Here is a 14758-nt window from a genome sequence, read left to right on the forward strand (position 1 = left end):
GATCCCTGCCGTTAATGGTGGTGGATGGACCATAGGCTACCTTAATGGGGTTAAAGTGGTTTGCGGCTTTGGGTTTTTCCATTACAGGCATCCACGCCACGGATTGCACTGCTGAATTTGAAGACCTGGCCAGGGAGTTTGATGTATTTAGTGAGTCCCTTGGTAAATATAGGGGGTCCCCAATATCTTTTAATCTGGACCCTAGTGTAACCCCGATCCGTTTGAAGGCCAGGCAGGTTCCCTTCGCTCTCTAGAGTACGGTAGATGCTGAGTTAGACAAGCTACTACAGCAGGGGGTATTAGAGCCTATGGATTATCTATAGTTATACCTATCAAATCCGACGGATCCATCAGGACCTGTGCGGATTACAAATCAACTTTAAATAAAGCCCTTCAAGCTCATCCTTACCCTGTCCCTATGGTGCAACACTTGTTGCATTCACTGGGCAGGGGCCGCATATTTGCTAAGCTTGACTTAGCTCAAGCTTACCAGCAATTGACAGTGGATGACACTACCGCGGACGCTCAAACGATTGTTACACATCACGGAGTGTTCCGATGCCGCAGACTCCAGTTTGGAGTCTGCGTGGCCCCAGGCATTTTTCAAAGCATCATGGAGCAACTGCTCCATGGGCTGCCAGGGGTGTTACCCTATTTCAATGATGTGCTGATAGCAGCACAAAGTTGGGAGGCCCTGCTATCCAAGCTCAGGGCCGTATTACAAAGATTCCACAAGGCGGGACTCAAATTTAAAAAATCCAAGTGCCGCATTGGGGTAGAATCCGTAGACTTCCTGGGATTTCATATAGATGCCCGGGGCATCCATGCAAAGGTAGAAGCCATTAAAAAGGCTCCAACCCCCACCAATAAAACAGAGCTGCAAGCCTTTTTGGGGATTTTAAAATTCTACGCCATGTTTTTACCTCCCAAGGCTTCTGTTGCGGAACCTTTGTATAGGCTATTGGACTCTTCCGCATTTTGGAGATGGGGCAGCTGCGAAGCTCATGTGTTCCATCATTATCTATATGGCCGCCCCTTCATACTGCAAACAGATCATAAGCCACTATTAGGAATAATAGGAGGGGACTGCCCAATTCCCTGTATACTATCCCCTAGGATGACATGCTGGACAGAATTCTTAGCGGCATATTGCTACTGCTTAGAATTCCGCCCTGGGAAACACATGGGACACCTGGACACTTTGAGATGTTGCCGAGCAGTTCCTGCCCTATTATCGCAGGCGGCTGGAACTGTCGGAACTTAAGGGCTGTCTATTGTGGGGGCAGAGAGTTGCAGTGTCCCCATCTCTTTGTACTCCCATTCTGCACCACCTCCACGAAGGGCACCCGGGCGTCACCAGACTGAAGGCTTTAGGCCGCAGCTACGTCTGGTGGCCCAAATCAGATGAAGAAATAGCTATCTGGGTGGCAGAATGTCAACCTCATCAGTTATCCAGACCTAATCCTCCAGCAGCCCCCACTAGGACATGGGAATTGCCAAAGGGCCCATGGGCCCATCTGCATTTGGATTTTGCTGGCCCAGTGAATAGCCACAATTTTCTGATAATGGTAGATGCTTTTTCAAAGTGGGTAGAAATATGCAGACCACCATAAAAGAATTGTAGTGCCTTTTCATCACACATGGCTTACCAGAAACCATAGTATCTGATAACGGGCCGCAATTGATATCTGCTGTTTTCCAAGCCTTCCTGTCCAGTCTGGGTATTAGACATGCATTGGTCGCTCCCTATCACCCTTCTAGCAATGGGCAGGCAGAACGGACTGTCCAATCCGCTAAGGAGGCTCTATAGCACATGGGACCAGGACAGTGGGAACAGAAAATTAATCAATACTTACTGGCCTAACACATCACACCTTGCCCAACATCAGGGAAAAATCCCACGGAACTTTTAATGGGCCGCTGTCTCTGCACATTACTGGACCGGTTGCATCCTACCTCTCACATGGACTCCCCTCCGGAGCCGCTGGGACACACCTGTAGTTTCGGTCTAGGGGATAGAGTATTTGCACGAAATTTTATAACAGACTCGAAGTGGTTTGAGGGACCTATTATTCAAGTAACTGGCCTGTGTTCTTATAGGGTGCAGTTACAGGACAGATGACAGTGGCACCGCCATGTGCACCAGATGTGGCGCCGCGACATGCCACCCAATCTATTAGCTCAACCCGCTGTGCGTAGCAGGGAGCCATTCCCAAACATGCCTATCTCTGCCGCCTGCCAGCCAGACTTCAGTCCATCTGAGACTACCCTCGCTTCTATACCCGCCTCGTTCTCATCAGATGACCTGTCATTTCCCATAATCCAGCGAGGGCGGAGTCTCCAGAGGGCCTCAACCAGCAAGCACCAACAGCAGCAGAGGTAGAATCAGCACAACCTCCTTCCCCGGCAGCCAACCCAGAACTAAGACCCTTGGAGAGGACGCACTAGAAGCCCGCCTACCTTAAGGACTACGTCTGTGCAATCCGGGGGGGAGGGGTAAGGAGTGTTACGTCACCATGACTACAACCGGGAACATCAATCACATAATTGGCAAGCGCTGATTGGTCCAGACGAAACTGCAGTCTGGCGGGAAGATTCCAGGCTTTCTGTTGGTTAACTGTTTGACAGCTAGGCTATATAAGGGCTGTCAGGTTAAATTGTTATTCGTTCGCTGTTAGTTCTTAAAATAAAGCAGTTGTTCTAGCAATCAGTCTCCGTGCTTTCCCTCCGAGCTCGGACTATTGCAATTAAGCACATGACTGCCATTTGTATTGTTTATCAGAAGCCTATAGTTATGGTCGCAAAGCCTGCATTCATGTAACCATGAGGTAACCAATTTCGTTGTATATGTGATGTACAATGACAGTAAAAGCTATAGTATACTATGTTGTAATGGCCAGAATGTTAAAGACTGGTTGTAAGTACCATTCATTCCGCATCATCCAAAGATTGAACAGGGGCTGAAAGAGTGTTTGTTAAGAAAGGAGGTATTTGGTAAACAGTGCTTTTTGAAAGGATATAATAAAAATGGAATAATTAATTTAACAAGAATAATGGATTGAACAGGAAGGAAATAAAGGCATTTAATAGAAATATTAATCTTCCTGATAATTTGATTTCTTTATTGTAGCACAAAAGGAAAAAAAACTGCAGTACCAGAAATCCGTAATTTTGCTACCAAATTGCAGTGGCATTATCTTGAAATACTTTGAGAGCCATAAAAAGAAATTAGTACTCCTATACAGTTTGTGGATTGCCTATATCTGATTTAGATAAAATTTAATTTTATCTTGGAATCCTAGTGGATGATCACTTAAACATGAGTCAGCAGTGTGCAGTAGCAGCCAAAAAAGCTAATACAATCCTTAGTTGTATAAACAGAGGCATAGAATCAAAATCAAAAGTACTGCTTTATAAAGCCTTGGTACGGCCAAACCTGGAATACTGTATCCAGTTTTGGTCACCACATTACAAAAAAGATGTTGTGACTTTGAAAAATGTTCAAAGAAGAACAGCTAAGATGATTAGAGGCCTGGAGACAAAACATATGACGAATGGTTGCTGGATTTGGGTTTGGCTAGTCTAGGGAAAAGAAGGACAAGGGGGCACATGATAGCAGAATTCTAGTATTTGAGAAATTGCCACAAAGAAGAAGTAGTCAACATATTTTCCAAAACACCAGAAGGAAAGACAAGAAACAATGGATGGAAACTAATCAAGGAGAGAAGCAACCTAGAACTAAATATAAACTTCCTAATAGTGAGGACAACTAAATCAATGAAACAGCTTGCCTCCAGAAGTTCTTCATCACTGGAGGCTTTTAAGAAGACACTGGTCATTTGCGTGTCTGAAATGGTATGGGGTCTTCAGTTTGAGCAGGGGTTTGGACTAGAAGATCTCAGATCCCTTCAAGCTCTATTCTGATTGAACTGATTAATTGAGGTCCCTAACGGACTGATCTTTTTTTAAACATAATTTTTATTCAATATTTTTTACAAGATAAAAATAATACAAATATTAAAAAATAATCAATAAAATCCAAACAATTGAGTATGGTAATTAAGAAAGAAAATAGAAAAAGGGGGAAAAAGATGATAAAGCAGTTTCCCATCTTTTTTACAGTTATAAATGCTTTTTTCTTTTATCTTCTCTCTTTAAAGTTACATTTTAATTCCTTCTTCCATAAGCTACATTTTTAATCTTCAAACCCATTATTCATGTCCTTTATCTCATTTTTTTTTCCAGGAAAAAATCCATAAGGGATTTCCAGTCATTGACAAATGTTGATCTTTTTCTAATCAAGTAAGTTAATTTTACCATCTCTTTTAGTTCTCTCATCTTTAGCAATTATTCCTGTATTGTGGCTATTTCAGAATCTTTCCAATTTTTTTTTGTCTATAAAAGATTATGATCTAATATTATCTTTAAAAGAAAATAATATTTTAACAGATTTTTCTTGGCTGGAGAAAAAAATAATGAATGGAAAAATGGAATTGCTATTCGCCTATATATGTATGAAACTAAAACTGCAAGGAAGTTGTTTTTATAAATGTAAAGGGTCAGAAATAAAGCTGTGTCTCATTATGAATATCAATCACATTTGTTTCCCTACAGAATTGATCATGATTTAAGAAAAGTTGCAGGACTTAGTATGACTGGCTGCTGGGCATTTTTGTGGTGGTTTTCATCATTAACATTGGTATATCATTCTGGATGTTACCTCATTGACCCAATTGCTGCAAGTAGTTTTAGCCACATCCATAATTACATTAATGCATCAAATTTGGATCAAGATCATTGTGAAAAGAAACTGAAATTAACTACTTTGGATAAATGGAAACTTTCCACAGAATTGTTCACAGGTACTTAACCTCTGATAACATGTACATATTTTTGTTGGAAAAAATCATTTATAACAAGGACTTTATGGATAAACAATTTGCCTTAGTGCTATTCCAGAGTAGTTGCTATCTAGAGAAAGCTATGCAGATGAAAACCAACATGACTGATTACCTTATTTGGTTTATTTCCGTGAAAGTTAAGCGTGAATTTGGCTTGGCTTGTTAGCCGGCTTTTATTTAGGATTATATAATCCTAAATAAATCTTATACTATTTTTCAGAAATGTTCCTATTAATATCTCCTAACTATGAAAAACATGTTTTTATTATATTGTTGACTGTTTTTACACAATCCAAACTAAGTCCAGCAGTTTTATAGGACTATTGCGTATATTTGGAACGTTGGTATATTGTTGTGGATATTTGCCAAAATGGCTGCTGTGGAGAAATTTGATTGTTCAAAAAATAAATAAATACTGCTATTGTAGAAGCAACAAGTCACACACAGAATCTAATGGGATTACTCTTCAAACACTCTTATCTTTCTCTATTTATTCACCCTTTCAGAGTAGATGGGTTGCTGCCATCCATTATTTTTAATTTCTAAAATTTCCTTTTGGGTCCTTGTCGAGCATCAATACATTTCTATAACCAAAGATAATGCTGAGGAAAATGTTTTATTTTGCAACAGTGTCACATTTTAATTCTTGGTTCTATTTTAAACAATATATTGAACATTAAAAATTACAGTAAGCCAAAAAAAGATTTCCTGTGGACATCTGTGGATACCAGAAGAGTTTATATGCTTTTAGAAGTGCAGAAAAAACAATTACTATCAACCTGCCTTTCATTGAGGATCTGTACACTGCACGAGTCAAAAAGAGGGCTGTGAAAATATTTACAGACTCCTCACATCCTGGACATAAACTGTTTCAACTCCTACTCTCAAAATGACTCTCAAAATGACACTATAGAGCACTGCACATCAGAACAATTAGACACAACAATAGTTTTTCGCCGAATGCCATCACTCTGTTAAACAAATAATTCCGTCAACACTGTCAAACTATTTACTAAGTCTGCACTACTATTAATCTCATCATTCCTATCACCCTTCTCCTCCCACTTATGACTGTAACTTTGTTGCTTGTTTCCTTGGGATGTATATTGATTGTTTCCTAGTATGATTTGATTGCTTATTTGTACCCTATGACTATCATTAAGTTCTGTACCTTGTGATTAGTCACAAATGTATCTTTTCTTTTATGTACACTGAGAGCATAAGCACCAAGACAAATTCCTTGTGTGTCCAATCACACTTGGCCAAAAATTTTATTCTATTCTATTTTACTAAGGCATACTGAAGTGTATGCCTTAGTTTAATAAAAGTATTGCTGACTGTGGATTTTGTCGTTCACAATCAGAAATCTGCAAAACCCCATTAAGGGTGTTTGCTCTAAATCCTTCTCTTAGGTGGGTCTTTAAGTGTGACCTCTCCGATGAAACCTCTGATCTAGATTTCCTGGGGACTAATGCAAGAGTGCTTAAAGACTCACCTAAGAGACGGATTTAGGAGCAATGACCTTTAATGACTTTCTGCCTACTTAGTTAAGGAGCCTATTCAGATTAACTAAAAAATGAAACCACCCTGAAGGACATTCATGGGGTCCCTTTACTAACTTGCTCAGTTTGAACAAGCATTTGGATAAGCAGCAACATATTTCACACCGAAAAAGAAAATAATTCCATGACTCAATTTCCAGACAATCAAAAATCTATAATTTTTGCTGCAAAAGCTTAACACTGCCACCTTTTTGGAATTCTGTGTGAAATTGATTTACTTTTCCTCTCTAGCTGCACTTCCCATTGATCATATTCAAGAGAATTATGTTCGTGAGGTTCGAGATTGCATTTTTTCTGTTGGATATCCTACACCATTTAAATCCAGAGTTCTACTTGTAGCTGTTTCAGAGGTCAGGAATATATTTTTTAATACAAAACTGCTGTTTTACTCTGCAGCTGTGTGTCTATAAGAGACATTTATGAACGTGTAACCCAGGGATGGGCTTCAAAAATTTCAGCAACGGGTTCTCTGCCTGGTTGCTGGGTAGGCGTCGTAATATTTGGCGTGGCCTACTTTTTCACCATGGTGGGGGGGGGGCGTTTTCGCCTTGCCCAGGCTCCGGAAGCTTTCCTCAAGCCTCTGGGAGGGTGGAAACTGCCTCCTCCGCACTCTAGAGGCCTTTCAGAGGCTGGAAAGAGGTCCGTTTCCAGCCTTCCAGAACTTTCAGGAGGCCTGTTTTTCCCCTCCTCAAGCCTCCGCGTGGGCCCTGCACTTAACTCGTATCCAAAATAGGCTGCGTGGAGACTCCTGGGAGGGGAAGGGTGGGGTGGGAGGGGCCAGCCAGAGATGGGATTTGGGGGTTCTCTGAACCGGCCATAACATTAGCTAAGGGTTCTCCCAAATCCAGGTGAACTCGTAGCAGCCCACCCCTAATATTTCCCATATAAATACGCTTGCTATATTACATTCCTCTATTTCATTCAGTCTACCATCTAGTATCAGTGGAGTTTCTCCCTGTCATTCAAGACACAAAAATAATTCAACTGCATAATTCCATATTCAGGGATACAAAATCACTGGAAAATAGTGTTATATCAAGTTAGCCCATTAGTACATCACAATTACTTTTGTCCACAGAGGCTCAATCAATCAATCAGTTTATTACAGTCATAGACCAAAGACACAGAGCATCTTCTCATGCAAGGTTGCTAAAAACTGCTGACACAGTTTTGTCAGAATTCTGAGGCAAGAAATAAATAAAAAATGAAGTGTAAGTCTTTGAATAGATGTAATCTCTTTTATAAATAATAGTATTTTTCATAAAAGAAAAAAGAAAACTTCATTTTGTGCCACCAAATAAAAAGAAACAAAACAGAAAATAATATAATTTATGTGATATGGCCTTGGCAACTTCACATTATTGTCTTTCCTATTGTAGAAGCTTATGCAGTCTGAATATATCTACCGTGTTTCCCTGAAAATAAGACAGGGTCTTATTTTCTTTTTACCCCTGAAATAAGCACTTGGCCTTATTTTCAGAAAGGTCTTATTATTTTTGAGATGCAGGAGGCCCCTTAACCTCCGCTTAAAGATCAGCTGATCCAGAGAGGGCTGGAGGTTCTGTCTCTGTTTCTGGCACATTCTTGCCACCCTAGCGTTGCTGGGCTTGCTGCTCTTTTTGCGGCCACCAGTAAGAGAAGGGGTGTGGTAGCTACGTTTTGCAGGAGCGGCCTCTGCGAGGCCATTCCACATAGATGGCAGGTGCATGGGGGGTGCATGGGGCATGTTTCCTCCTTCCCCCAGGAAGTGGCCGGGGGGGGGCTGCACAAGCATTTAAATATATTTGGGGAGGGCTTATTTTCAGGGGCGGGCTTATTTTAGCGCATGTGCTCAAAAGCCCAGTTGAGCTTATTATCTGGGAACCTCTTATTTTCGGAGAAACAGGATATTAAGCATGACCCTTAGGTATCGCAGGACTGCCATAATAGGTTATACATTAAATGATCTAACTCTTAAAATAGTGTTTTTCAAATCTGGTAATTTTAAGAAATGTGGACTTCAACTCCCAGAATTCCACAGCCAGTAGTTGAAGTCTGTACATCTTAAAGTTGCCAACTTTGAAAAGTACTGCTTTAATTAATAATACCTAAACCTAGTACTAATTCTATTATAGTGGGGAGTTCAACTTTTTGGGGTCATGGAACTTATTAAAAAAAATCCAGAATGCACGATCAAGAGCAAAGCTTTAGTAACAGGAAATTGACTGCATTCAAATAAATTTGTTTCCCTTTTAATCTCTCCTGAAACTCCATCAAATTCTTGCAGAACCCTATGAGAGTTATAAATTCCAATTTGAAAACCCTATCCTAGAGCTTCATTGTCAACATGTGTTACTTCCTGTCCCTTTCTGGTTTTTGAGTCAACTACAGTTTGTGTTTCGTCAGCCCTGTCATTTTGAACATAAGTAATCAGCACCAAAAGATTGTTTATCATTATTGTTAGAAACAGCTTTGCCATTAACAGTGAAGATATTGCAAAGGTGTAATTCTAATTAGAAACTTGGATCCAAAGCTTAAATTGGAAGGAATCACCTGCAAAAGGGTGAGCAATTGAACACTTGAGCTGAGAAGATTTCCCCAGTCTCTTCTAACACTGTTACCACATTAGGTTTTATCTTTAATTAGGATCTGGAACCACAATTTTAACATATGAGGGAGAATTACACATGAATGTTTAGTAACAAATTTAATATAGCCAGAAAAACAACCAATTTGATGCAATTGTATCTTTGGGCAGTATTATACTGACATTAAAGTTCCGATTTCATAAACCATATCTAGCATTTATGTTATAAAGGCAAAGGTTTCCTTCACACATATGCGCTAGTTGTTCCTGAGACTAGGGTGTGGTGCTCATTTCTGTTTCAATGCCGAAGAGCCAACATTATCCAAAGACGTCTCCATGATCATGTGGCCGGCATGACTAAACACCAGAGGCGCATGGAACACTGTTACCTTCCTACCAAAGGTGGTCCCTATTTTTCTACTTGCATTTTTATATGCTTTCAAACTGCTAGGTTGGCAGAAGCTGGGACAAGTAATGGGAGCTCTCTCTGTTACGCAGAGTTAGGGATTCAAACCATCGAACTGCCAATCTTTCTGATCGACAAGCTCAGCGTCTTAGCCACTGAGCTACCACGTCCCTTTTTTATGTTATAGTACTCGACAATTACCTAATTAAAGTGAATTGTCCAAGGTCACTAAATTTACTTTATACTGAATTCAACTGACTTAAGTGGAATTGTATAAAACATCCCCTTTTATTGTCTAAATGTGTAGGGAATGAAGGAACAAATACTGCTCTTATCAGAGAAAACTACTGGTATATATTTAACAAATCCATTCTAAATTCAAGCTCGGAAAATAATAATTAACAATCTATTGACTTAAAAAGATGGAAAGAAGAAGAGGCTTTAAATCTTGACATTGACCTAGATATGTAGCTTGATTTCTGTGTTCTGCAGCAGGTTGCTCTTCTGCATATAATATATGACTTCTTATCTACAATAAAGCAGCTTATCTGTGTCAAATCCCTGATCTTTCTACTCTTTCCTGAATATGGGCTGCTTCTAAAAGAATAAGATATTTATAGCTGTGCCTGATCTGGAGTCTTGCCAAATATAATAACCGAAAACCACTAACATTCCTTGGAAATAGAAGTAGGAAGGCTGTAATTCTGCACCTTTTCTTCAATTCTGACTACTCGGAGGTTTGGCAGAAAATTTATCTCACTTGAAAACAATAAATTTTAATAGTCTAGAAAATTGGGTGGTTATTGTGTGGCGAACACGTAGGAGTACATCACTAAAGTATGGATTTCTATGATGTACATAACTAACGTGAAACTTTTTTTTTTACCCCTTAATAATGTTCATGGATTGATATATTTTTTCTATTTCAGGAAGTCCTGGAAGAAATTCTGGACTTAGACATGTCTGTCTCAGGCTCAGATGATTTTTTACAGCTTGTCAGTGGTTCAAAAATAATCTTGGGGTCTCTACCGCTAACCCACAGATATGGTGGCCATCAGGTACTACTTTTTTTTCTAACCAGATGTTATAAACATTAAATGCCAGTGATATTCAGTGATTGATTGATTGATTGATTTAGTTTATTTGTATGCCGCCCTTCTCCGGGAGGGACTCAGGGTGGCGAACAACTCGAAAGGGGAAAAGGGGATACAAACACAATACACGTAATTAAAATACACAAGAGTCATACAGCCATACAAGTCGAGAGGGGAGGGGAACTCATCAACCCCAGGCCTGCCGGCACACCCAGGTTTTGACGGCTTTCCGGAAGGCCTGGAGAGAGGTGAGGGTCCGAATCTCCGCGGGGAGTTCTTTCCAAAGGGCCGGAGCTGCTACAGAGAAGGCCCTCCCCCGGGTGGTAGCCAGATGGCATTGGCTGGTAGACGGAACCCGGAGGAGGCCGACCCTGTGCGATCTAACGGGTCTATGGGAGGTAATTGGCAGCAGGCGGTCTCTCAAGTACCCAGGTCCAATACCATTAAGGGCTTTATAAGTTACGACTAGCACTTTGAAGCGTATCTGGAGACCAATCGGTAGCCAGTGCAGCTCGCAGAGGATAGGTGTAACGTTGGTGTACCGAGGTGCACCCACAATCGCTCGCGCGGCTGCATTCTGGACGAGTTGTAGTCTCCGAATACTCTTCAAAGGCTGCCCCATGTAGAGCGCATTGCAGTAGTGGTCAGTCATTTACTTGTAATTCTTTTGTAAATCAGTGAATCAGTCAAATAATCGAAATGGTAAAGCATGCAGATGGGAATAATGTTGGCTAGTCATGTTCTTTTTAAAAAAACTTTCTTTCAATATTGTTGTCCTGTATTTTATTGGTAAACAACATTTTCAACTTCAGGCATTGCAATAGGCATAAATACTTTCTCACACTTACCATATTTATTGGAGTATAAGATGCACTCCCCCCCCCAAAAGAAGGTGAAAATTTGGGTGGGTCTTATACACCAAATGTGGCTTTGCCCACCAGCTGGCCCACACTCTTTGACCTCTGCTTCCCAGCAATTGGCTCCTTGCAGCAAACAGCAAACAGCCTGTTTCAGTTTCAGCTTCAGCACAGCCTGATTAGCACAAGAAGCTGATTGTTGGTTGGATCGGCCTCCCAACAATCAGTTGTTTTAGGCTACAGGGATTGCCATAGCCTATTGCTGCCTCCATGCGCCCCATTTTCGGACTCTGTGCTTTCCATTTTCCACCCATTCTGATCCCCGCCACCTGGAATGTGTGGAAAATGGGGCACGCGGAGGGTAAAACTGGGTTGTGCGGAGGCTGGAAACAGGATATGGAGGCTGAAAATGGGATGTGTGGAGGTGGCAATAGGCTATAGCAATCCCTGCAGCCTAAAACAGCTCATTGTCGGGCTGCCGATCCAACCTACAATCAGCTGCTTGTGCTAATCAGGCTGTGCTGAAGCTGTAACTAAAACGGACTGTTTGCTGTTTGCTGCAAGGAGGCAAATTGCTGGGAGGCAGAGGCAGATTTTTTTTCTTGTTTTCCTCCCCAAAAGCTAGGTGCATCTTATATTTTGGAGCATCTTATACTCCAAAAAATACGGTATATCCTTTCATCATTTCCCTTCTTTCCAGTGCTGCTGAATGGAATGCAAATCATAGCTCCCTTTTATTTTGAGCCATAATGCTCTTGTTCCTCCCTAGTGATTCCTACCAGGCAGCTAACATCTGTACACTAGTTGAAAAGCAGAATAGCTTCTCATAGTCCCAAAGGCTGCCTTTATATTTTTAGTTGGTGGCAAAATGGGTATGTTTGGCCTAGTCCAAAACACTTCCTTCAAAGGTTGGTTGCTAAAGCAGAGGAGTACAATAACTTTATTTTATTTACTGATACTATCTCCTCCCAGATAACTTAGTCAATTCAGATTGTAGATACAGAACATGTTTAGCTTCATATTATGAGGTTAATTGATTTAGAACACGAGTGTGTTACAGTCTTGTGCCAAGAATTTTAATTTCCAGTCAATTCCAAAGAAAAACACCCAACATTTTTAATGAACAGCAGTTTCCATATCTTACGGATACAATTGTTTTCAATAAGTCTATTAAAATGCTAATCAACCTACAATGGTGCTTACAAATTTGTGAACCCTTGAATGTTCAATTGTTCTGTATAAATAGGAACCTGAAATGCGATCTGTTTTCCACACAAATGCTAAAACCAGTTAAGGAGAACTTATTTTGCTGAGTTCCAGTTCCTCTGATGCAAATATAACATAAAGACCCATTTCCACCTTCACAGCCAATAGCATAGAACTGTGCTAGTAGCTGTCCAAAGCAATCAAAACTCTGAGACCTAGAGTTTCCTCAAAGCATAATTTTATTTGGATGTCATATTGGCACAGCTGGTGAAAAACCGACCCTGAAGGACCAAGGGTTTTCCCCAACCAAATAAAAATCCAAAGCTCTTGCTCCCAAGTCACACGTCCATCACATGGTCCAATCAGGTCACAGTCCCAACTCTGGCTGGCTTTTGTGTCCTCCAACACCTACTGTGTTTTCCCGAAAATAAGACATGCCCTGCTAATAAGCTCAATCGGGCTTTTCAGAGCACGCGCCATAATAAGCCCTCCCCTGAAAATAAGCCTGCCCCCAACTATTTAAGTGCATGCACAACTAGTCCCTGCCATTACCACTGTACCACCTAGCAGTACAGTTTGTGGGGCAAAAAGAGGGCTCTCCGCAAAAACAGCGGCAGGCGAAGCAAAGTGCTTCCACCCCCCCGCCCTTCCCTCCCACGCAAAAAGAGCCCACCGCAAAAACAGTGGCAGGCCAAAGTTACCATTGGGGTGAGGTGGGCAATGTTGGGCCGCGAGGCTCGCCTCTTACCTTTCCAGGTCCATCACGTTCCTCACCATTGTGTTTAGGGAAGTCCCTGGTAAAAAAAAACACCCCTCGCAACTTCAAGAAATTTGATTGAACTCGCGAGAAGGGGTTTTTTTTACCAGCAGCTTCCCTGAACACAATGGCTAGGAACGCAATGGAGCTGGAAAGGTAAAAGGTGCGCCTCGCTTCTCACCTGCCCCAGAAAATAATAAGCCCTCCCCTATAATTCACCCAAGTCCATATTTTGTGGGGCAAAAGAAAATAAGACCCTGTCTTATTTTCGGGAAAACAGTAGTAGAACGTCTTTGGCTCCCTTTCCCCATGGAAAAGAATGCTATTTTGGCTACGTATCTCTCAACTATCTCTATCTCCTCCCCCCCCCCGCCCCCCCATGTTCCACAGCTCTACACAGCCTTGCTGTGGCAGCCTGGAAGATGCTTCAAAAATGGCTTCAGGGCTGACAGGAGCATTGTACCAAACTGTTCCTGTGCCTATTGCAATTACTAGTAAAATATACAGAGAATATTGTTTATTCAAACATGTTGAATCCCTGTTACGACTCCATTTCTGAATAACGAATAATTGTTTCATATTTTTATCTTAACTTCTTCATGTTAGTTTGGTAGCTGGGCAGGACAGCTGGGTGATGGAAGAGCCCACTTGATCGGCATTTATACAAACAGGTACTGCATATCTCATCTTAAAAGGTCTGTCTCTATTCAGTATTTGGTTGCTATTGATATGTCAGAAACTAAAATGACAATAACCAACAACAATATTAACCAGACTTAGTATGTAAACTCCTTAGTATTTCACATGTATTATTTTGTTAATCCTTGTAGTACAAAATACATACAAGTTATTGTATACATACAGGTTATTTCCCTTATGTTACAGGTTGGGTTGAGGCTTCATTGTACAGACAAGATTTGTATGAATGATACTTTGACAGAAGGTGTTCCATTCTGTGCTGCATCAGTTGTTCACATTGCTAATGCTAATCTTCTTTCTGTAGATTTGGATCCAGTTGGGAACTGCAGCTCAAAGGTTCAGGAAGGACACCATATTCCAGGTGTGTTATATTTTTGGTGTAATATGCTTTCAGTTCCTGATATGTTTTGTATTAATTTCAACAATGCATCATAGAATCCAAGGATTGGAAGAATCTGTAGTTCCAACCCCTGCCCAGACCATCTTACAGAATGGCTATCCAACCTTGGCCAGGGAGCTCTTATTACTCAAGGAGGCAAGCCATTCAGTTTATATTTTTCAGGGTCCAGAAATGCCTCCTTATCTCAAGGTTGAATCTTCCCTGGCAAAGCTTCCACCTTTTAGTTCATGTTCTACCCTCAAAAGAGCATAAAGGTGCATCTTTTTCTTTTTGAGATTTTGAAATCTTTTATCACGTCTTTTTTAAGGGT

General features: G+C 41.0%; 1 protein-coding gene across 3 annotated transcripts in view; it reads left to right on the forward strand.

The window, feature by feature from the left end:
• Nucleotides 1-14758, forward strand: part of LOC106538578 (uncharacterized) — a 51395-nt gene that overhangs the window by 7907 nt on the left and 28730 nt on the right. For 2 of the 3 annotated variants that reach the window (XM_087712593.1, XM_087712594.1), the window contains exons 3-8: nucleotides 4246-4302; nucleotides 4615-4862; nucleotides 6695-6813; nucleotides 10365-10493; nucleotides 13956-14020; nucleotides 14353-14409. In XM_087712593.1, coding sequence (XP_087568719.1) covers nucleotides 4652-4862; nucleotides 6695-6813; nucleotides 10365-10493; nucleotides 13956-14020; nucleotides 14353-14409 — 581 coding nt within the window. In that variant the 5' untranslated portion in view covers nucleotides 4246-4302; nucleotides 4615-4651. The remainder of the gene's footprint in view (nucleotides 1-4245; nucleotides 4303-4614; nucleotides 4863-6694; nucleotides 6814-10364; nucleotides 10494-13955; nucleotides 14021-14352; nucleotides 14410-14758) is intronic. The other variant, XM_087712595.1, reaches the window with a different exon arrangement.

The sequence above is a fragment of the Thamnophis sirtalis genome, unplaced genomic scaffold, assembly GCF_051295495.1.
Source record: "Thamnophis sirtalis isolate CommonGarterSnake01/CBP01778 unplaced genomic scaffold, rThaSir2_p1.2 scaffold_4, whole genome shotgun sequence".
Classification (NCBI taxonomy): Eukaryota; Metazoa; Chordata; class Lepidosauria; order Squamata; family Natricidae; genus Thamnophis; species Thamnophis sirtalis.